Genomic DNA, 23,787 nt, shown 5'->3' with positions numbered 1-23,787 from the left:
CATTTTTTAATGGGTTGTTTTCTGCTATTGAGTTACAGGAGTTCCTTACATATTTTAGAAATTTACTCCTTATCAGATAAATGGTTTGCAAATATTTTCTTCCATTCCATAGGCAACCATTTCTCTCTGTTCATAGTTTCCTTTGCTGTGCAGAAGGTTTTAGTTTGATGTCATCTATTTTTCCTTTTATGTTGCCAGTTCCTTTGGAGTTGTATCGATGAAAGCATTGCCAAGACCCAATGTCACAAAGCTTTTCCTCTGTTTTCTTGTAGGAGTTTGACAGTTTCAGGCGTTACATTTAAGTCTTAATCCATGTTGAGCTGATTCTTGTGTATAGTGTAAGATGAAGGCCTTCTTTTATTTTATTTTATTTTTATTTTTATTTTTTTTGAGATGGAGTTTTGCTCTTGTTGCCCAGTCTGGAGTACAATGGCATGATCTCGGCTCACTGCAACCTCCGCCTCTCAGGTTCAAGTGATTCTCCTGCCTCAGCCTTCCCGGGTAGCTGGGATTACAGGCATGTGCCACCACACCCAGCTAATTTTGTATTTTTAGTAGAGATGTGGTTTCTCCATGTTGGTCAGGCTGGTCTTGAACTCCCTACCTCAGGTGATCCTCCCACCTTGGCCTCCCAAAGTGCTGGGATTACAGGAGTGAGCCACTGTGCCTGGCCTTTATTATTTTTTATTTGTATGTTGTTTTCCCAACACCATTTGTCAGAGAGACTATCCTTTCCATGTTGTGTATTCTTGGCCCTGAAGATCAGGTGACCGTTTATGTTTGGATTTGTTTCTGGACTCTGTACTGTTCAGTTGATCTATATGTCTGTCTTTATACCTATGCCATGCTGTTTTATTTACTGTAGCTTTGTCATGCATTTTGAAATCAAGAAGTGTGATGTCTCCAGCTTTCTTCCTTTTTGAGATTGTTTTGGCAATTTGGAATCCTTGCTCACTGGAATTTTGATAGGGATTGCATTGATTCTGTAGATCACTTTAGGTAGCTTTCAGTTTTTCAACATCAAGTAGAGTATTAGCTGTGGGCTTTTCATATTATGGTCTTTATTATGTGGAGGTAATTTTCCTCTTTTCTTAGTTTGTTGAAGGTTTTTATAATGAAAATGTGTTAAATTTTATCAGACTTTTTTTCTGCATCTGTAGAGATGATCATGTGATTTTTTATCCTTCATTCTGTTAATGTCATGTATTGCATCAATTAATTTTTGTAAATCATCCTTGCATTCCAGAGGTAAACCCCACTTGATTATGGTATATGATCCTTTTAATATGTTCTTGAATTTGTTTTGCCAGTATTTTGTTAAGACTTTCACATCTGTTTGTTAAGAATATTGGCATGTAGTTTTTTTGATTTTTTTTGTGTGTGGTATCTTTATCTGGCTTTGGTACTAAGGTAATGCTGGCCCATAAGAAATAATTTTGTAAATATTCTGTCCTCTTCAGTGTTTTGGAAGAGTTTGAGAGGGATTGGCTATAATTCTTCTTTAAATGTTTAGTAGAATTCACCAGTAAAACCATCTGCTTTTCTTTGTTGGGAGGTTTTTGATTACTGATTCAGTTTTCTTACTAGTTGTAAGCCTGTTTAGACTTTCTATTTCTTCATGATTCAGTCTTGTTAGGCTGTGTGATTTTAGGAATTTATCAGTTTGTTCTAAGTTACCTACTTCATTGATGTATAATTGTTTACAGTTGTCTCCTATGAGCCTTTTTATTTCTGTGGCATTGGTTGCAATGTCTCCACTTTCGTTTCTGATTTTATTTATTTGAATCTTTTCTCTTTTATTCTTAGCCTAACTAAAAGTGTGTCGATTTGTTTATCTTTTCAGTATACCAACATATAGTTTATTTTTTCTATTTTTTTTTAATCTCTATTTCATTTCTGTTTTAATCTTTATTATTTTCTCCCTTCTGTCAACTTTATACTGAGTTTGTTCTTCTTTTTCTAGTTTCTTGGTGTTGTCCCATAAGTTTGACATGTTGTGTTTTGCTTTCTTTTGTCTCAAGATAGTTTCTGATTTCTCCTTTGACCAAAAGTGTGCGGTTTATTTTCTACGTATTTGTGAATTTTCTTGTTTTCTTTCTGCAGTTGATTTCTTGTTTCATCCTATTGTCATCAGAAAAGATATGTGGTATAGTTTTAATCTTCTTAAATTTGTTAAGAATTGTTTTGTGACCGAACATGTGATCTATCCTAGAGAATGTTATGTTTACATTTGAGATCATTTTTGTATATTCTGCTGTTATTCGATGGAATTTTCTGTATGTCTGTTAGGTCCATTTGGTCTATAGTGTTGTTCAAGTCTGCAATTTCTTTGTTCATTTTCTGTCTGGTTGTCCATTATTCAAAGTGGGGTATCGAAGTAGCTTCCTTTATTATATTGTTCATTATATTGCTCTGTACTTTTCCATTCAGTTCTGTCGATGTTTGCTTTTTTTTTTTTTTCCTGCAACCTCTGCCTCCTGGATTCAGGTGATTCTCCTGCCTCAGCCTCACCGAGTAGCTGGGATTACAGGCGTGCGCCACCACACCCAGCTAATTTTTGGATTTTTAGTAATAACAGGTTCCACCATGTTGGCCAGAATGGTTTGGATCTCTTGACCTCGTGATCTGCCCACCTCGGCCTCCCAAAGTGCTGGGATTACAGGCTTGAGCCACCATGCCCAGCCGATCGAGGTTTGCTTTATATATTTAGGTGCTCTTTATATATTTAGGTGTGTGTGTATATATATATATATAAAAAATGTTGGGTACGTACATATTTATAATGTATCTCCCTAGCAAATCAATCCTTTTGTCATTGTAAATTGTCCTTCTTTGTCTATTGTGACAGTTGACTTAAAGTCTATTTCGTCTCATATAAGTAATGTCACCCCTAATCTCTTTGGTCACCATTTGTATTGAAACATTTTTTCATACCTTCACTTTCAGCCTATACACGCCCTTAAATCTAAAGTGAATCTCTTGTGGATTACATATAGTTGGATCTTTTAAAAATTTAACCCTGGCCGGGCGTGGTGGCTCAAGCCTGTAATCCCAGCACTTTGGGAGGCCGAGACAGGCGGATCACGAGGTCAGGAGATCGAGAACATCCTGGCTAACCCGGTGAAACCCCGTCTCTACTAAAAAATACAAAAAACTAGCCGGGTGAGGTGGTGGGTGCCTGTAATCCCAGCTACTCGGGAGGCTGAGGCAGGAGAATTGCGTAAACCCGGGAGGCAGAGCTTGCAGTGAGCTGAGATCCGACCACTGCACTCCAGCCTGGGCGACAGAGCGAGACTCCGTCTCAAAAAAAAAAAAAGAAAAATTTAACCCTATTCAGCCCTCAATATTTTTTGACTAGAGATTTTTATCCATTTAAATTTAAAGTAATTATTGATAGGGAAGGATTTACTCTTGCCATTTGCTTTCTGTTTGCCTTGTAGTTCTTCTGCCCCTTGTTTATTACCCTTTTGCTGTCTTCCTTTGTGTTTTGATGATTTTTTGTGTTGTAATGCCTTAATTCCTTTCTCGTGTGTGTGTGTCTGTCTGTGTGTGTGTGTAACTTCTATAGGTGTTTTTTTTTTTTTGTGGTTACCATGGAGCTTACATAAAATAATCTTATTATAACAGCCTAGTTTAAGCTAGAAACAACTTCAGTCACAAAACACTGCACTTTGACTGTCCCTCTCACACACTTTATGTTATTGGTGTCATAGTCTATTTCTGTTGCGTATTTGTTAACATCTTTTTTAGTTGTAGTTATTTTAAGTCCTTTGGTCTTTTAACCTTTTTTTTTTTTCCGAGACAGAGTTTCACTCTTGTTGCCCAGTCTGGAGTGCAATGGCGCAATCTCGTCTCACCGCAACCTCTGCCTCCCAGGTTCAAGTGATTCTCCTGCCTCAGCCTCCCGAGTAGCTGGGATTACAGGTGTGAGCCACCACACCTGGATAATTTAGTATTTTTAGTAGAGATTGCGTTTCTCCATGTTGGTCAGGCTGGTCTCGAACTTCCAACCTCAGGTGATCCACCTCCCTCAGCCTCTCAAAGTACTGGGATTACAAGCATAAGCCACGCCTGACCCTGTCTTTTAATTTTTATGCTACAATTAGAAATCATTTAGCCAGCACCATTACAGTTATAGTATTCTGTATTTGTCCATATATTTACCTTTAAATACATTCTTAGGTTATTATGTTGTTATTTCACTTCCTTTCAAGTTGAGGAACTCCTTTTCCTGTCAGACAGGTCTAGACAAACTCCCTCGGGTGATAAACTCTCTCAGCTTTTTTTTGGTCTGGAAAAGCATCTCTCCTTTATCTTTGAAGGACATTTTTGCCACATATGGTATTCTTGGTTTGCAGAGTTTTTTGTGCAACACTCTATGTGCAGTATATTCTTACTTTCTTCTGGCTTGCAAAATGTCTGCTGATAGTCTTACGGGGGTTCTTTTATATGTGACAGGTTACTTTTCTTATGTTCCTTACAGAATTCTCTCTTTGTCTTTGACTTTTGACAATTTGGTTATAGCATGTCTCTTGGATTTTTTTCAGTTCAACTATTTAGGGTCTTTTGGACTTCTTGGAGCTGGATGTCCATTTCCTTTTCCAGATTTGGGGAGTCAGCTATTCTTTGAATAAGTTTTCTTGTCCTTCCTTTGTCTCCTCCTTCTGAAACTCCCATTATTCATATATTGGTCCACTTGATGGTGTCCCATAAGTTTCTTAAGTGTTCTTCACTCTTCTATTCTTTTATCTTTTAGTTCCTTTGACTAGGTAATTTCAAATTACTTCTCTGTGAGTTTGTTGATTGTTTCTTCTGCTTGCTGTAGTCTGCTGTTCAACCCCTCTATTGAATTTTTCAGTTTAGTTATTGTATTCTTCATCTCCAAGATTTCTGTTTGTTTTTTTTTTTTTTTTTTTTCTAATTTTCTGTCTCTGTTGAAATACTCACCTTGTTCATGAATTGTTCTCCTGAGCTCATTGAGCATTTTCATGATGGTGTTTTAAATTATCTGTCAGGTAATTTATATATCTCTATTTCATTAGGATTGGTTTTGAGAGTTTATCTTGTTTTTGTTTTTGTTTTGAGATGGAGTCTCGCTCTGTCACCCAGACTGGAGTGCGGTGGCATGATCTCGGATCACTGCAAGTTCTGCCTCCTGGGTTAAAGCGATTCTTCTGCCTCAGCCTCCCGAGTAGCTGGGACGACAGGCACCCGCCACCACACCCAACTAATTTTTGTATTTTTGTATTTTTGTTAGAGATGGGGTTTCACCATGTTGGCCAGGATGATCTCGATCTCCTGACCTCATGAACCACCTGCCCTGGTCTCCCAAAGTGCTGGGATTACAGGTGTAAGCCACTGCGCCCAGCCTATCATTTCTTTATTTGAATTGTGTTTGCTTATTTCTTTATTTTCCTTGACTCTTTGTGTAGCTAGCTATGCATTAGAAAAAAGGTACTATCTCTTCTAGTTTTTGTGGATTAGCCTCATATAGAAGAAAACTTCTACCATTCAATATGACTAGAGTTCTGTGGACCTCTCATACCTTTGTGCTAATTTAAACTGTCATCTTGGTTCTTGATGGCCCCAGTATGTCTAGAGTATTATCAGGTCCTGACAGCACTCTGAGAGAGGTGAGGCAGAAGCCAATCCCTCAGGTAGCCCTTCAAAGTTGGGATGTTGGATGTGTGATCCAACTCTTTCCCTCCTCAGGGAGAAGGGGGAAGCTAAAGTTTTATATCTACTCACTCTGCTGTAGGCTGTTATGGGGGGTTGTGGCGAGTATTTGCGTGCTAGTTCAAACCACTTTTTTATTCTCAGTGGCCCCCAGGAGTCTAGAATATGCCAGATCATGTTAGCACTCTGAGATAAGTGATATAGATACTAGTCCCTTGGGCAGCACCTGGGAGGGATGGAATGTTGGATGTATCTTCCTCAAGGAAAACCTAGGAGCTGAGAGTTTCGTCTCAATCATATGACTCTGTGCCAGGAGTGGAGATTATGATGGGAGGGTGTCTCCTGCTAGTTTCAGTGTGGCTAGTTTCACATTCTCCCAATGTGCAGGAGCTTCTCAACTCGTTTGTTTGTTTCTCACAAAGGGAATTGATCTGTGTATTGCTGTTGAATCAGTATGTCTGTGGATGAAAGTCCAGGACTTCCTATTCTATCATTTCACTCACATTGTTCTTGTTTCCTTCTTTTTGACCCTCTTCCCATTTTCCATCTGTCTTTATCCATTCTCGCTTTTATATTCCATTAGTCTTTGTTTTGCTGTCCCACATGCCCTTGCTTCTCTCTGTCTTGTATCTTTGCTTCTCTATCCCATTTAGCTGTTCTTCCTTCCTCCATTTCTTTTATATGTCAGTCCATCTGTCTTTCCTTTTTTTTTTTTTTTTTTTGAGACGGAGTCTCGCTGTGTCGCCCAGGCTGGAGTGCAGTGGCCGGATCTCAGCTCACTGCAAGCTCTGCCTCCCGGGTTTTTACGCCATTCTCCTGCCTCAGCCTCCCGAGTAGCCGGGACTACAGGCGCCCGCCACCTCGCCCGGCTAGTTTTTTGTATTTTTTTAGTAGAGACGGGGTTTCACCGTGTTAGCCAGGATGGTCTCGAACTCCTGACCTCGTGATCCACCCGTCTCGGCCTCCCAAAGTGCTGGGATTACAGGCTTGAGCCACCGCGCCCGGCCCATCTGTCTTTCCTTCTAAGAATACATACATCTATCCTTTGCCACTGCCTCTATAGACTTTATTTCATCTTTCCTCTTTTCTGCTCTCTCTTCAGCCTTCTCTATCATTCCTTCTCTTTATTCGAAGTGAAGCTGCTGCTTTCTGTCAGCCCTTCTTTTCCTTCATCTAGTCTTAAGACTACTACATATGTGCTGATGATCCCCAGTTTTATATCTCAAATTCAGCCCTCTACCATGAACTCCAGACTTAGCATCTCACTTCCTTTGCTATATTAGCTCTTGAATTTCTATTCAGATTTCCACTCTCTTATCATTTTCACCATTACCACTTTTATCCATGTCATCATCATCTCTCTTATAAAGAAGTAGTAACCTCTAAGTGATTTTCCTGTGCCTGCCCTTTTTTTGTCTGGTACTTATTTTCTACTCAGCAGCCCAAGTGATCCTTTTAAAGTCAAATTCAGGGCCAGCTGTGGTGGCTCACACCTGTAATCCTAATGCTTTGGGAGGTCAAAGCAGAAGGATTGCTTGAGATCAGGAGTTCGAATCCAGCCTTGGCAAAATAGTGAGACCCCATAGCTACAAAAATTTAAAAAGTTAGCCAGGTGTGCTAGTATGTGCCTGTAGTCTCAGCTACTTGGGAGGCTGAGGAGGGAGGATCACTTAAGCCTAGGAATTTGAGGCTGCAGTGAGCTACGATCATGCCACTGCACTTTAGCCTGGGCAACAGAGTGAGACTCTTTCTCTAAAATAAATAAGTAAATTAAATAATTTATAAAAAACAAATTTATATTATGTTCCAACTTCTGTTCAGAACCTTTCAATGAGTTCCCAACTCACTCAGAGTAAAAACTGAAGAGTTTACCATAATTAACATGGACACATGTGATTGACTCCCAGTAGAACCTGAACATCATTTTTCCTTTTTTTTTTTTTTTTTTTTTTGAGATGGAGTTTCACTCTTGCTTCCCACACTGGAGTGCAGTGGTGTGATCTCGGCTCACTGCAACCTCCACCTCCCAGATTCAAGCGATTCTTCTGCCTCAGCCTCTCGAATAGCTGGGATTACAGGCGTGCACCACCATGCCTGGCTAATTTTTGTATTTTCAGTAAAGACGGGATTTCAACATGTTGGCCAGGCTGGTCTCGAACTCCTGACCTCAGGTGATCCACCTGCCTTGGACCCCAAAGTGCTGGGATTACCATTTTCTTATTATTCTTTCCCCTTAACTATTTGATGTCCAAGCATATTGGCCTATTTTTTGCTCCTCAAACAGGCACGAGGTCCCATGTGTCTGGGCCTTTATTCCCTCTGTGATGTTCTGTTTTCTCTGTATAGGTCATTTACCCCCTTAGGTGTCTTTCTGCTCACATGTCATCTTCATTCATTAAAACTATATATATTTATTGAATGTAGTGAATAAAAGAGACAAAAACCTTACTTGCATGGAGTTTACATCTGAGTGGGGTTGGGATACAGGTCATTAACAAGTAAATAAAATATATAGTATTTTAAAGAGAAGAACATAGCAAGGAAGGGGGCTCAGGAATGCTAGGGGCCAGAAGTGGGGAGAGGTCTATTTTAGATAGAGTGGTCAGAGAGAGCCTCACTTCAGAGATGACCTTTGAGCAATTACCTAAAGAAAGAGAGGAATTGAACCTGTGGATGTATGAGGGAAATGTATTCTGGATGGAAAGAACATCCTGTGCAAAGGTACTGAAGTAGGAGCATTTCTGGCGTGCTCACAGGATCCCAAGGAGGATGTGTGGTTGGAACAGAGTGAGTGATGGGGAGAGTAGTAAGAAAGATGGAGTCATAGTGTATTGGTTGCCCTGGTTCATTCTGTAGGACCTAGAAGGCCATTTTAAGGACTTCAAAAAAAAAAAAAAAAAAAAACACCCCACCAACTTCGAATGGGCTGGGAAGTCATTGCAGTTGGAGACTTTGTTCATAGAGATGACATGACCACTTGGCATCTGGGTGAAGACTGGACTGGATGGCAGTGAGGACAAGTATGGAAGTAGTGAGATCAGATAGAAGACCAGTGGAATCATCTAGGTCAGAAATGATGAAGAATTGAACCTGAGTTGTAGAGGTAAAGGCAGTCAGAAGTAATCAGATGTATTTTGAATTTGGTGTGTTCAAGTATAGAAGTAATCTGGATGTATTTTGAACATAGAGCTGTTAAGATTTGCCATAGTTTTAGATGTGGACTGTGAAAGAAAGAGAGGTCAAGGATGATACGGTAGTGTTTGCCAATGTCCAATTCACCTTTCTTACCTGGGCTATGCAATATTTCAATTCTCAGCTCTCTTTGCAGTCTGGCAAGGCTGTGTAACTAGTTCTGGCCAATGAATTGTGTGAGGCAGTACTTGACAAAGGCAATGTAAAGCCCCTATGTGTTTCCCAGTTCTTCCCCTGCTGTGGAGGAGGCCTTGTGTTGAAATTATAGAACCACAAGGTCATAATAGCTGGGATGGTAAAGTCACCATTAGAAGATAACTAGCCGGAGCTGCAGTGAACTCAGCATGAGCAAGATGAAAACTTCTCTTTTGTCAAGCCACTGATTTGGGAGGTTGTTTGTTACTGCAGCATAACCCTGTTCTATTCTGACCAAACAGGTGAGACTTTGCCCTGATTAACCTGAAGGATGGAATTAAATGAGATTGGAAGACTGTGGGAGGAGATGGTCTGAGGCAGTCTTCAAAGGGAGGTGTTTAATAACTGGAAGGATATGAATAAATTCTTCTGTGACTACTTTACATAAAATTATACCCCCCAATATCCTTCTACTCTATTTTAGTTTTCTCCATAAACATTATCAGCACTGAAATACTGTATGGTTCAAGGAGCTTGGAATTTGGAGCCAAGCTGACTGGGTTTAAAATCAAGGCTTTGCCACCTTATTATTCATGTGTCCTTGGGAAAATTACTTAACCTTTATGTTTCAGTTTCCTCATTTGAAATGGAAGAAGTACCTGTATCAAAGGGTTATTGAGTATAAACATTTAAAGTACTTAGAGCAGTGTCTTATACACACTTTCTAAATGTTTGCAGCTGTAATCATCATTATCATCATAATTATCGTCTAACATCCAAACCTCATGATAGCAGGCACTTAATTTTGTTCTCTGCTTTATTCCCAGGAACCACAACAATGTCTGACACATAATAGGCTCTTAAAAATTGTTAATAGATACATTACTGGATAGATTGCATAAGTGACTCAATTTTTGCAGTAATGTCAGTTTGAGAAAGATCTTGACCATTGGCCAACCTTCAAACAGACCTGAATAGTTACATGTGCTAGGTCATAGATAAAAAAAATCTGGAATAATTTTTCAGCATTATTAATATCTTTTTGAAGGACAGAAATTTGAAATAGGGCTGTTAGACTACAGAAAAGCTTTATTCATAGATCTGGGATTTGGACTCATGTTAGGCAGATGTTATTTTAGTTGTATGTAGATCCTTTAAATCCTAGAAGTATATCTTATACTTTATTTGGCCTAATCTGGTAGAGTCACAATGCAGTGGTTTCTAGAATTAGACAAGAACTAATACAATTTCTAGACTATAAATAGTTCTGTGTGGTTTTTGAAATCAGAGAGGTGTAAGTTATAAGGATTATATTAGTCTAATTGATGCCAGAAATTAAGTTATTTTAATCCTTTGAAACGCTTATTTGTGTATTTATTTTTTTCTGTATCAATAGTACTTATTTGCCTATCTATAAATAATCATGGTTTTGCTTCTTCCTTTCCCATCCTTATACCTTTTATTTCTTCTTCTTCTATTATAGGTTGAGTATCCTTTGTCCATAATGCCTGGGACCAGAAGTGTTTTGGATTTCAGATTTTTCCCCATGTTTCTGAATATTGGCATTATATTTACCAGTTCAGCAACCTAACTCATTGAGCATTTCCTTTGGATGTCATGTTACCAGACATGGGCTTCTGATTCAGACCTTAAGAGAGGGTTCTTAGAACTCACTTAAGAAAGAATTTGAAGCAAGTCCACAGAGTAAAACGAAAGCGAGTTTGTTAGACAAGTAGAGAAACAAAAAATGGCTACTCCCTAAATAGAGCAGCAGCATGGGTTTCTTGACTGAGTATACTTATGGTTATTTCTTGATTATATGCTAAACAAGAGGTGGCTTATTCATGAGTTTTCTGGAAAAGGGGTGGAGAGTTGCCAGAAGTGAAGATTTCTCTTCTTTTTAGACCATATAGGATAACTTCTGGATGTTGTCTTGGCATTTGTAAACTGTCATGGCATTAGTGGGACTGTCTTAACATGCTAATGCATTATAATTAGTGTATAATGTATAATGAGGATGACCAGAGGTCTCCATCTTGGTTTGGTGGGTTTTGGCTAGCTTCTTTACTGCATTCTGTTTTATCAGCAGGGTCTTTGTGACCTGTATCTTGCGTTACCAGTTCTGCCAACCTCCTGTCTCACCCTATGACTAAGAATGCCTAACTTCCTGGAAGTACAGCTCAGCAGGTCTCAGCCTTATTTTACCAAGGCCCTATTTAAGATGGAGTCACTCTGGTTCAAATGCCTCTGACAGTGTCAGCACTCAAAATGTGTTGGATTTTGAAGCATTTCAGATTTGGGATGCTCAACCTGCACCACATCAGTTAGGCCTACCAGATTGAGTAGAAAGCAGTGGTAGCAGGCATCTTTGTCTTCTTTCCAATCTTAAAGGAAGTGCTTTCAACATTTCACACTTACATATGATGTTTTCCCTAAGTATTTTTATGGGTACCCTTTTTCAGATTAGGGATGTTACCTGCTAGTTCTGGTTTATTGAAGCTAAAGGGAATTGAGATTTTGTTGCTACTCTTTATACATCTCGTCAATTGGTTATATAGTTTTTCTTCTTTATTCTATGAATGAGGTGAATTACAGTAACCAATTTGTAAATATTAAATGATTTAACTTTCTGAGGATAAGCCCAACTTGTTCATGATATATAATATGTTTTGTATATTGCAGGATTTGGTTTGCTGTTATAATATGCTCATGAGTGAAATTAGTTTGTAATTTTTCTTTTATCCTATCTTTGGTTTTGGTGTCAAGGTAAATCTAACCTCATAAAATAAGTTGAATATTCCTTTTCTGTCTATCCTCTTTATGAAATTAGAATCCTTTTTAAAATTAGAGTTATCTATTCTTTGAATATTTGGTAGAATTCATCTGTAAAGTTAACTGACTCTTGTGTTTTTCTTGTAAGATTTTAAACTATGGACTCTAAAATTTATTTAGTGACTTAGAACTATTCCTTTTCTTTTATTACTCTTGAGTCCATTTTGGTAAGTTTTAAATTTCTTGAGTCAGTTTTAGCAAGGAATTTATTTCTTCTAAGTTTTCAAATTTGTTTGCATAAAATTGTTTATTTCTGTTTAATCCCTGCAGTATCTGAGATTATGTCCCCACTTTTAAAAAAATTCTTAACATTTCTTACTCTTCCCTCTCCTGTTTTTTTCTTAATTATTCTTGTCAGACATTTATATTATTGTCTCTTTGTATAATACATTTTGGCTTTGCTGTTTCTCTTATGAATTTGCGTTCTTTTTTCACTAATTTCTGTTCTTTATCATGTTCTTCTTTTTACTTTTTAAGGATTTATTCTGCTGTTTTTCTTCATTTCAAGTCTTCAAGTATTTTCTAATTTCAAAACATATGAATGATGCCAATTTAAAATTGATCCTGCTCTGTCACGCAGGCTAGAGTGCAGGGATGTGATCACGGCTCACTGTAGCTTTGACCGCTTGGGCTTGAGCCATCCTCCCACCTTTGCTTCCCAAGTAGTTGAGATTACAGGTGCATGCCATCACGCCCAACTAGTTTAGTCAGGGTTTCTCCATGTTGCCCAGGCTGGTCTAGAACTCCTGGGCTCTGGGACTACAGGCATGAGCCGCCATGCCTGGCCTGAAGTCTGAGTTTTAAAGTTGAGAATACAGAGAGGATTTGTGACGTACGTGTGTGTGTGTGCGTGTGTGTGTATGTGTGCCTGTAACAGTTATCTCAGGGCACAACAAGCCTGTGACCATTTAAAACGCATTGTCAGGCTTGAGGTGTTTGGGACCACAGACGTTCCATGAATTTGCGTTGAGGTGATTCATTCTTGGAGGATTTTTTTAATAAAATTTTTTTGAATAGTTTTAGATTTGTAGAAAATACACAGAGATAATACACAGAGTTCCTGTATGCTCTATATCCTGTTTCCTGTAATACTAACATTTCCATTTCCATGGTGCTTTTATTAAAACTAAGAAACCATAGTACTGGCCAGGCGTGGTGGCTCACGCCTGTAATCCCAGCACTTTGGGAGGCCGAGGTAGGTGGATCACCTGAGGTCAGGAGTTCCAGACCAGCCTGGCCAACATAGCAAAACCCCGTCTCTACTAAAAGTACAGAATTAGCCAGGCATGGTCGCGCATGCCTGTAGTCCCAGCTACTTGGGAAGCTGAGGCAGGAGAATCGCTTGAACCCGGGAGGCAGAGGTTGCAATGAGCCAAGATTGCAATGAGCGCCACCGCACTTTAGCCTGGGCAACAAGAGCAAAACTCCATCTCAAAAAAAAAAAGAAAGAAAGAAAGAAAAGAAAAAGAAACCATAGTACTAACTAAACTCCAGACTTTATTCAGATTTCCACTAAGTTTTTCTTTTCCACAGTCCCATCTAGAATACCACACTGCATCTAGTCATATGTCTCTTTTGTCTCCTCTGTAACAGTTTCTCAGGCTTTCTCTATTTGTTATGACCTCTGTGGTTTTGAGTACTGGTCAAATGTTTTTGTAGAACGGCCCTCAATTTGGGTTTCTCTGATTTTTTTTTATAATTAAACTAGGGGTTTGGGGGAAAATACCACAGAGGTGAAATTGTTTTCTCATCACATCAAGTCAGAGTGAACGTAATATCAACATGATTGACCTAGTGATGTTGGCTCTGATTGTGTGGTTAAGGTAGTACTTGCCAGTATTCACTACTGTAAAGTTACTTGTTTTTCCTTTCCATTCAGGGAGAGATTTTATTTTCTTTCAACCCAAACTGGCTAGAGACAGATAAGTTTCCTTGTAGTCCTCATCTGTGACTTAAGATTTTTATCTTTCAGAGCAGTCTGGGTATAATAAGCAAAAAAAAAAAAAAAAAAAAAAAAAAAAAGGATTTGTGCCTTATTTACTAAAGCTTTTGGAAGCCCGCTTTATATTGAATCTGTTATTAGCTTCCTTTGGGTGGGCCTTGGGCTTTGTCTTCTGTCCTCTTCAACCCAGATGAAGCTCAGAGTTCCAAGGGCTCTGCAGAGATCCCCAGGGCTACAACTGACTTTAGCTTCCTGTGACCTATTATGTCTTCTTGCTTTTTGGACAACCCAGTGAATTATTTTAAGAACTTTTCTTTTGTTGTTGTTGTTTCTCAGTTTGTTAGTTATTTCTGTTAGGATATCTTAATCCCATGTACTGTCAACAACAGAAGTTGATAACAGGTTTGTTTTGACATTGATTTGAATATGTTTTAAATGTTAAGGCTTGTTTTGAAGAGAATATACATCCTTAGTATAGAAAGCATAATACTTACAGTCCTTCCCCAGGTACCCCCAACCCCTAGCTCTTTTTGAGTTTCTGTGATTTAAGAATACATACTATTTTTTCTGCTTTGGTTGCCCATTTCTGCTTTATCACCTTAAGCAACAGCTATTAATTCTAAACGCTACTCAAATCTTTTCTTCTTTGTGCCTTCCCCTGCCCCCTTCCCCATCCCCACACAGTTAAGTTTCTTCTGGGCTGCCATAATACATTCTTCATAATAAAATGTATCACATGGCACATAATATCAATGCTCAGATATTGTGGTAGACATCATTACTGTACACTGTTATTCAGTGTCCCTTCCTGCAAGAAAATTATGCTTTCCTACCTTTTCAAGGACTAACTTGGTCATGAGACCTGTTTTGACTGATTTGTTACCATGGTATATCCTAAATTCTTCTTAATTGATACACACGCCTGTTCCTCAGCTTGAGGACAAAAACTATATTCTAGTCATTGTTAATGTTCTTAAAGCTGTCAAATTAATTTTCCTAAAACATCTTAGATTATTACATATTCTGTAGGAAAGTCGCATTATGTAGTACAAAGAGCACTGTGGTTTGGAGTCAGAGACATCCAGATTAAATTTTCTGCTTCATTGTTTACCTGGGTTTGGAAGTGTCCTTGGTGAGTTTCAGATTCCATCATTTTAAAAATGAGATACCTTGTAAAGTTTTTGGGAATATAATATATGTAAAGTATCCAGCACAATAGACATTCAGAGAATATTATTTCCCATTTATGTTCCTTCTTCATTGACTATTGAATCAAGCCTTTAAAATCACTTTCTTCTACTTTCATTAATTTATTTAGTCATTAGATAGATATTTATTGAACTCCTGCTGTATGTCAGGAATTGGACAGTGGGAAGTGGTGAACAAGGCCTAGTTGCAGGCTACAGTCCAGTGGCCTTTAATTCTCCTTCCTTATCTCGAGCTATTGTATTGATACTTCAGGGTCACTGCCTACCATCACCACCACATCCTTGAAATTTTTGCCTAAGCCGCTCCCCATATCAAAACAGGGAAAGAAAAATCCAGAAATGATTTCTCCCACCTGATTTTTCAGAGCACATTAGTGATATCTATTTGTATTTTATATGTTGTATTCTACCATAGCCAGTTCTGTAGTGTTTATGTACATAATATACATATTCAGGTTCCTTTTTTAGGTTTTAAGCTCTGTGAGTACTGGAACCTCATTTATCTTTGTATGACTCAAATCAGTGATTGAAATTATAGAAGTAATTAACAGTATCACTCCTTCAAAGGCATTTTAGAAATTTTGTAGAGGAATTTTTGTTTGTCATAATGATTGATTTTTTTTTTTTTTTTTTTTTTTTTTTTTTTGAGGCAAGATCTCACTCTGTCGCCCAGGCTGGAGTACAGTGTGCAATGGCATGATCACAGCCAGCTCAGTGCAGCCTCAACCTCCCAGGCTCAATTGATCCTCCTGCCTCAGCCCACCCCAAGTAGCTAGGACTACAGGCATGCGCCACCATGCCTGGCTAGTTTTTTTTGTATTTTTTGTGGAGATGAGGTCTCCCTATGTTGCTCAGGCTGGTCTCGAACTCCTGCGCTCAAGCGATCCACCCACCTTGGCCTCCCAAAAGTGCTGGGGTTACAGGCATGAGCCACTGTGTCCGGAAGGTGCTAGTGGAATTAGTAAGGAGAGGCCAAGAATGGAAGATTTCTTTCAGTACTCACAGTAATCCCTCAAAATAAATAGTTGTCTCTAGGTGCCATAGTGTGCATGCACGTAGTTCCAGCTATTCAGGAACCGAGATGGGAGGATCACTTGATTCCAGGAATTTGAGACCAGCCCGGGCAACATAATGAGACCCTATCTCTAAAATAAATAAGTAAATAAAATAGTTTTTCTGAGTTTCACATAAATTTCAAATGTTCTTCCAGATGTTTAATGTAAGTGAAAAACTTATTCATAGTGTTCTGAACCTAGAGACTAAGTCTTTATGTATAAACAGTAGGGTTTTTTAAACACAATTTTAACATACACTGAGTTTTCCTGGAATGCATTTATCACCTATATAAATAAAGGAAATATTGTACTTTGCTTTTTTTCTGAACTTTACTGTCTTGGTCAATATTTAAGAAAATCGCATCACCAAAGACAGTATCACTCATGGTGTATGGTGTTTGAGTCACTAGTAACACAACTGTATTAGTCTGTTTTATAGCTGTTAAATTTAAAATGATTCTATATGTAGGTGTGGACATTGAGTTTTAATTCATTGTCTCCTTATATCATGCTCATGTATTTACCTCTAGAAGTACATGTTATTTCTTTTTAAAATATAAATGACTTTTCTTTAATTTCTCCTGTATGTTTCAATTAAAGCATTATATTAATGCTTTAAAATTGTGTGTATGGATATGTTATATTATCTAGGTCTTTTATTTCAGGATTTAAAAGAGGGCATTGCAAAATATTAGTTATAAAAAGTGATACAGGTCTACTGGTTTATGGCTTTTAGAGTCTGGCAAATGCAAAATTTGCTTTTAAAAGATATATTTCATCTTTATTGAACATTAAACTCTTATCTTCAGGGAGAATGTGTATCACAAATATCCAGACAATTTAAATAGAATTAAGTTAGATGAAAACACTAAAAATTTGTTACAAACCAGAAAAAAGAGCATATGTAAACTTTATTAAATTTACACAGACACAAATTGTTATATTTTTTAAGTCTCTAATAAAATATAACAGACTGGTTAATGACTGAGAATCTCCATTTTTTTTCTTTGTGATAGTGTATACAGAACTTTAATTTTTTTCTACATTTAACTCTTGTTTTATGTGGATAATAAGGTTATTCTTGTAGTTTTAGTGATTTTAGTTTATATTCTTTGCATCAGTTCTTTGGGGTCAGCAATGAGTTGTTCTTGTTTAGATACTGTAAGTGTAGTTTTTGTTGCTGAGTGTGTAAGATATATTTTACAAACTAGCATACGGAACCACATGGCTTTACTCTGGTATAATACATGTTAGTTCTTAATGCCTTGTTTTCAGCAGCAATAGGATTATGTTGTATCTTACCATTGCCTTTTTTGGACTGTTTCATAGACAGAACTAGAAATTCTAGTTATATAAAGCTGTTCTAGCACAGACTGGAAAGTAGGTCATTGTGACGGAGTATACTAAACCGTCCACTGGTTGCTATAGCAATGACCTACTTTAGGAAAATATTTCTGTTGATTCATGCTGAAGTCATCTTTTGGAAGTGGTATAAGGAAGCTTACTGCATATAATTTTTAAAATAATAGCAATAGATAGTGATCTCTGGAGGAAAAAAACATCCTTAAAATGTTTAAAGTGAAGAAATATATTTTGTCACCTAGTATCTCTTCAATTTATTTTAAAGTGGTGCATTCAGTATTGTAATTAAATAATATGAGGACTGTGCTTCTATGTAGGCAGTATAGTTATATGAAGGGATGTAATGTAAGTTTTACTATCATTTGGTCTACTTAAAAAGCAATCTGTTGTATGTAGTTAATAGCATTATTAACTGAGCCTTCAAATGCGTGTAGTTCAAGAAAATAATATATATGCCAAATTGGAGAAGGTATGAAAGTATGTTCCTATTAAGATGATATCATATGTATTTTCAGTGGAATATATTAAAAATAAATCATTCATTCAATATTGAGCGTCCCAGAGCACATGCATTTCTATTACATTAAGGTTGAACTTGGTGTGTTCCTTGGAACACACTGAATCTGAACTCTAACAGATCTAATCCTTTTTCCAGTTAAGGGTAGAGGATTGAGCATTAGATTTTGTATAGTTTTGAAGTAACATTATTTATTCAGCATTAAAAAGAAATCACACCCATCACTGAGTTGATACTTTGAACCTGGGCTGTTGGAGGTATTATCAAGGAAGAATTATATGCTTAGAGATTAGTTGAGTCTTAATTGCATTGTACTTTGTTTTATAATATTCATAGTCACATTGACCTTGCTACTGGGAAAGGTTTCCTTGAAATCGTAGTTCAAAGTCACATTCAGATGAAGTTATGAGTTCAAAGTAATTCTATATACAGGTATAGGCATCCAGCTAATTCATGTTTTCTTTTGTCATGCCCAAGTATTTACACATAGAAATGCATGGGGTGTTTCTTTAAAAAAAAAAAAAAAACAGGAATTATTCTCAAGGGAAAATAACAACTTCTGTTTGATACATAGCTATCATGTACTAGAGACTCTACTAGGTGATTTTATGAGGCTTCTAATCCTTTTAGCAGTTATACAAGACATCCCTACTACGTCATTTAATCCTGTTTCTAATCTTTTCAACAAATTATACAAGGCATGTAATGAGATTTATTTGCCAAATATAGAAACCAAAATAGAGGTTAAGAAAACTGTAGTTAGAGGGCCTGATGGCTCATGTCTGTAATCCCAGCACTCAGGGAGGCTGAGGCAGGTGGATCACCTGAGGTCAGGAGTTCAAGACCAGCCTGGCCAACATGGTGAAACCCTATCTCTACTAAAAATACAAAAATAATTAGCCAGGTGTGGTGGCATACTGCTGTAATCCCAGCCACTTGGGAGGCTGAGGCACAAGAATTGCCTGAACCTGGGAGGTGGAGGCAGTGAGCTGAGATCGTGCCACTGCACTCCAACCTGGGCGACAGAACAAGACCCTGTCTCAGAAAGAGAGAGAGGGGGAGAGACTGACTTAATTTGAAATCCATCAGGAGGAGGTTTTATTTTATATATATATAAAATATATTATTTATTTTATATATATGTATATATTATATAGAGGTAAAATTTTTTCATCCTCTGAAGGACGTCATGCACCTCAGAGGTTCAGAAGATATAGAAGTGACTTTCAGCTAGAAGATTTAAGGTTAATGGGATATGAACTTAAAGGGATGGGAATTGGGAAAGGTACTACAAGCCAAGGAAAGGGCCAGGAGATTGAATGTGTGGTGAAAGAGAAGTTTGATTTGGTGTGAGAAAGGGGTGTGAGGTAGGAAATCATCCTAGAACCCTAGGTTAGTAGCCAAGCAAAATAATTTGTTGTGTATTGTATAAGGATTGAGTCACTGAAAACCTTTGTATAGGAAGGTGTGCCTCATGAAGATTTGGAATTGCGTATAAAATGAATTAGAACGGAGAGAGATTGTTAGTAGGCAGATCTATTTTAAGGCATTGCAGTAAATACAAGCAAGAGATAATATGAACTAGAATTATTGTAGCAAAAATAGAAGTGAAAAGGAAGGAGAACACTAAAAAGTAATAGTATATAATTGTACTTACTGTGGTCAGGCACTATTCTAAGAGCTTCACATAGTTAATTTATTTAATTCTCACGAACAATGCTATGAGACAGGTCCTATTACTGTCCCAATTTTACAGATGAGGAGACTAGATAGGACTTTTCAGGATTGATTTAAGGATAGTAATTTGTTGATAGACTTGTTAAATTATAGGACGTCTGTGCAATGGAGTACTATGAAACTATGAAAATTGGTGCTGTAGAAGTATGTCCATTGCCTCGAAAAGATATTCACCATATATTAAACCAGAAACATATATAGCATATCTCATTTTTCTTCTACTTTGAAGAAATGTATGCTAATTATCAATTTTTAACTTTTTTATGAAGTTAAAAAAATGTGTTTGTTTCTCTCTTTCTCACTCCTATCTCAAACCCCCACTTCCTAAGGGGGAGGTATGATTAATAGTTTGGTAAGTATTTTTCCAATTATTTTCTTGTGCACATATAAACAAAAGTAGATACATGCAATGTAAATTTTATTTTATCAAAGTAATATATGCAAGTAGTTTTAAAAGCTTTATAACAAAGAATAGCATCATAGTGTGTTCTACTTTAGCCTTCTCTTTTGCTTTTCTTCTCAGATCTTTTCTACTTAAAATATTTGATTACAAAGTACCTATATTATTTTTTAAGTTCTTCTATTTTTTAAATCTATGTAACTTTTATGTGAAATGAGAGATGTAAATTATATCTGTGGAAGAAGAACACCATACTTCAATACAGCTTTTAGTCCTTTGTTTCCTGAAGTACCAAAACAAAATTCTTAGGTTTCAAAACTTTTCCCATTGCACCACATTACTTTAGTCCATATCATTCTGTGCATTTGTTTGGTTCATATAATGTTTATTAAGGCCAGGCCTGTGATGGTTCATGCCTGTAATCCCAGCCCTTCGGGAGGCTGAGGTGGGAGGACGACTTGAGGCCAGGAGTTCAAGACCAGCTTGGACAACGTGGGGAGACCCCCACCTCTACAAAAACTACAAAAATTAGCTGGGCATGGTGGCATATGTCTGTGGTCCCAGTCGCTCTAGAGTCTTAGGTGGGAGAAGTCAAGGCTGCAGTGACCCATGATTGCACCACTGCATTCCAGCCTTAGCAACAGAGCACAATCCTGTCTCAAAAAAAAAAAAAAAAAAAAAAAAAAGTTTATTAAAGGCATTAAGAATGCTTATTCAGCCTATTAAGAAAGGGAAAGGTTATTAATTATCAATCATACTTAATTCTTCATTTTATGAATTAATCATGTCCTTTGGGTTTATTTTCTTTTCCCATCTTACTGTCATTGAACTCTTGTACCACATAGAATCGTTTTGACCAAAAAGTTGAACATGGAGAACTCTTGCTGTTCTCAGTTCTTCGTCATTTCTGGTGGGGAAGATTTTGAAACTAATGTTGCAACAGAGATTAGGGGATTATTATTGCCTTAGATTACCCCTCCAGGACATTTAAGTTTTGTACTGTTTCAATTTAAGAAAACTTAAAATTGCTAGTTCTTTCAACTTCTTAATTTTTGATCTGTGTAAAAACTTTTTCATCTTTGTTCTGTCTAGTAACTCCTCTTGCCAAGCAAATACATAAAATTAGATGCTTCCCAACAAACGTTTGTTACCAGACATGATAAATTATTCATAGTTGGAGATAATTTTATTAAACTCCGATGCTTTTATATCACTATCCATCTAACAACAACAGTCTTCTCCCCTGAAGTATTTGTAGATTGGTAGTGGGTGGGTTAAGATGGGGATCAGGTGTTGGGGAGGTGACTACAAACCAAGGCAGAAAAGGGATGTGATAAAATATAAATGTGGGGATAGAAAGGATTGCCTCCTACTTGGAAACCCATGAGATTTCTTAAGGTGAAATGGTGGGATATCTTTAACATCCTCATAAAAATATAGCACTGTGACTCTTCAAGCTGTGCTCCTAAAGAGGAAGATGGTGCTCCTAAAGAGGAAGAAGTGTCAGACCTGATTAGTGTACTTATGTCACTAATAACTACAGTTGTAAAAAATCAACAAGACTTATTTAGTGAAACGATGGGATCGGAATCGGTTAAGAGAACAAAATGATCTAGACCAAGCAACTTTTTAGAACAATCTGTCCAGTAGAACTTTCTGCAATGATGGAAATGTTCTGTAGCTATACTGTTCAGTATGGTAGCCACCAGCGATACATGTGGCTGTTGAGGACTTGAAATGTGGCAAGTGTGACTAAGGAACTGATTTTTAAATTTAACTAACTTAAATTTAAATGGCTACATGTGGCTTTTGGTTACCATATTAGATAGTACACTTCTAGAATATGCATTTCCCTGCTTCTTAATCACTCCTCTTCACAAGTAAGACATAATCACTATTCTGAAAGACCATGTGGCCTGTGGAAAAGACAGATAAATACTTAACCTTAAGATCAAGAACATAAAAGAAGCACAATAGGAAATAAGACATGTCCAGCTGAAAAGAACAGAATCTAGATGAAAATTAATATGAGTCAAATAATAAGATTGGACCTTCCATGGGTGATATCTCTTTTAAATTTGCTCTTGGGGAATGTTCCATTTCTTCACAACAGAAGATGCAAAGTAAGCAGTCTCCTGGTACTGTCCCAGAATTTTCCTAGATGTCTGCCATGTGTAAGCCTTTTTACTACTTACTTCATTGAAAAAAGCTATAATCTCCACCCCAACTCCATGAAACCTTTTCTTATTTTTATAAGTTAATCTGGCATTTTCTACACTCAGAGAATTAATAACCACATAATTTGGCATCTACTTATTATTAGTTTCTTTTTTAATAAATTAGAAACTTGAAAATGGGCATTATGATTTCAATCTCTTAAACGATTACAATATTACAGAAAAGTACTCATATTCTTTTTTTTTTTTTTTGTCCCCTCAGATTCCTTTTTACCATGATATTCTTATTCACTTGCTTATTCATTATATAGGATGTTTCTGGTTTTTTCCCCCCAGTAGCAGATATTCTAGATTTTTCAAGTTTTCCTTTCTATATGAAAAGCCATTTTCGTGTAGAAAGTATTTCATCAAGTTTAAATAATGAAACCAATTTCTTTAATTGCTTTGATACTTCTTTATATATTTTTATGTTCACAAATTAAATTTTTGCTAAGTCACTTTTATTTAATGAAAATTAGTGATTTTATTCAGTATTTCATTAAAATACTAGGTAATTTGTGCTGTAATTAAAAAATATATATTAGTATGGTTTTTGGAAAAAGTAATTTATATATCAATAAGAGGTAATAAGATGATAGGTTGGCATTTCAACTTTTAGAATAACATGATTTTGTAATAATTTATGTCTTCTAAATATATATTTTTAATAATTTAAATAATATTTTCTTCTCTCTAGATTTTTGCTTCAGTGTCTTGAGGATCTTGATGCCAATCTACGAAAATTAAACTCCCGTCTGTTTGTGATTCGTGGACAACCAGCAGATGTGTTTCCCAGGCTTTTCAAGGTAATTTGAAAAATATTTGCATAAAACAATATTTTCTCAGAGAATATTACATATTTGGTAAATAAGGTTTTTTGGCTAATTTAAGGTGTAGAGAATATAAGTATTTTCAGGTAAAATTTTTGTGGGTTTTTTTTTCTTTATTTAATGAAAAAGCTACACGTGGTAAAAATCAGACGGTGGGAAAATAGTTTACAATGAAAAGTTCAATCTTTCTTCTACCTTAAACTGCTAGTTCCCCTCCCAGAAGCAACAACTACTACCAGTTTCTTATGTATCCAATTCCAGTTTATTGTGTATCCAATTAGAAATATTTTTTGCATAAAAAAAGAATTTTTGTGTGTGTGTGCATATTACACACACACACACACACATATCCATGTGTTTGTGTCTGTGTTACTATCCCCTTTGTTAAAAGTTGAAATGACACACGATACACGCCATTCTCTGCCATGCTTTATTCACATATCCATATAGAAGTTGTTCCATATCATTTCCTCAGTCTTTCAGATGACTTCATAGTATTCCATTTTGTAGATGGCTATAATTTTTTAAACTAGCTTTCTACTGAACGTTTAATTATTTTCTCTGTAGGCCTTTTGTTAATACAAATGCCAGTGAACATACTTGTCCACATTTATGAATCTTTGCTCACATGGGCCAGTACATTTGTGAGATAATTCTTAGAAGACTTTCTGGGTCAAAGGGTTGT

The 23,787-nt window shown here is 36.9% G+C and overlaps 2 protein-coding genes across 3 annotated transcripts in view; one reads left to right on the top strand and one right to left on the bottom strand.

Moving 5' to 3' along the window:
• The window catches only part of PWP1 (PWP1 homolog, endonuclein), a 753,749-nt gene that overhangs the window by 664,838 nt on the left and 65,124 nt on the right, over positions 1 to 23,787 (bottom strand). The window lies entirely within an intron of this gene.
• The window catches only part of CRY1 (cryptochrome circadian regulator 1), a 106,607-nt gene that overhangs the window by 49,703 nt on the left and 33,117 nt on the right, over positions 1 to 23,787 (top strand). For both annotated transcript variants that reach the window (XM_050749750.1, XM_050749748.1), the window contains exon 2: positions 22,970 to 23,078. In XM_050749750.1, the coding sequence (XP_050605707.1) occupies positions 22,970 to 23,078 (109 nt within the window). The remainder of the gene's footprint in view (positions 1 to 22,969; positions 23,079 to 23,787) is intronic.

This window comes from Macaca thibetana, chromosome 11 (assembly GCF_024542745.1).
Source record: "Macaca thibetana thibetana isolate TM-01 chromosome 11, ASM2454274v1, whole genome shotgun sequence".
Taxonomy (NCBI): Eukaryota; Metazoa; Chordata; class Mammalia; order Primates; family Cercopithecidae; genus Macaca; species Macaca thibetana.
This window is presented reverse-complemented; position numbering and strand designations above follow the sequence as displayed.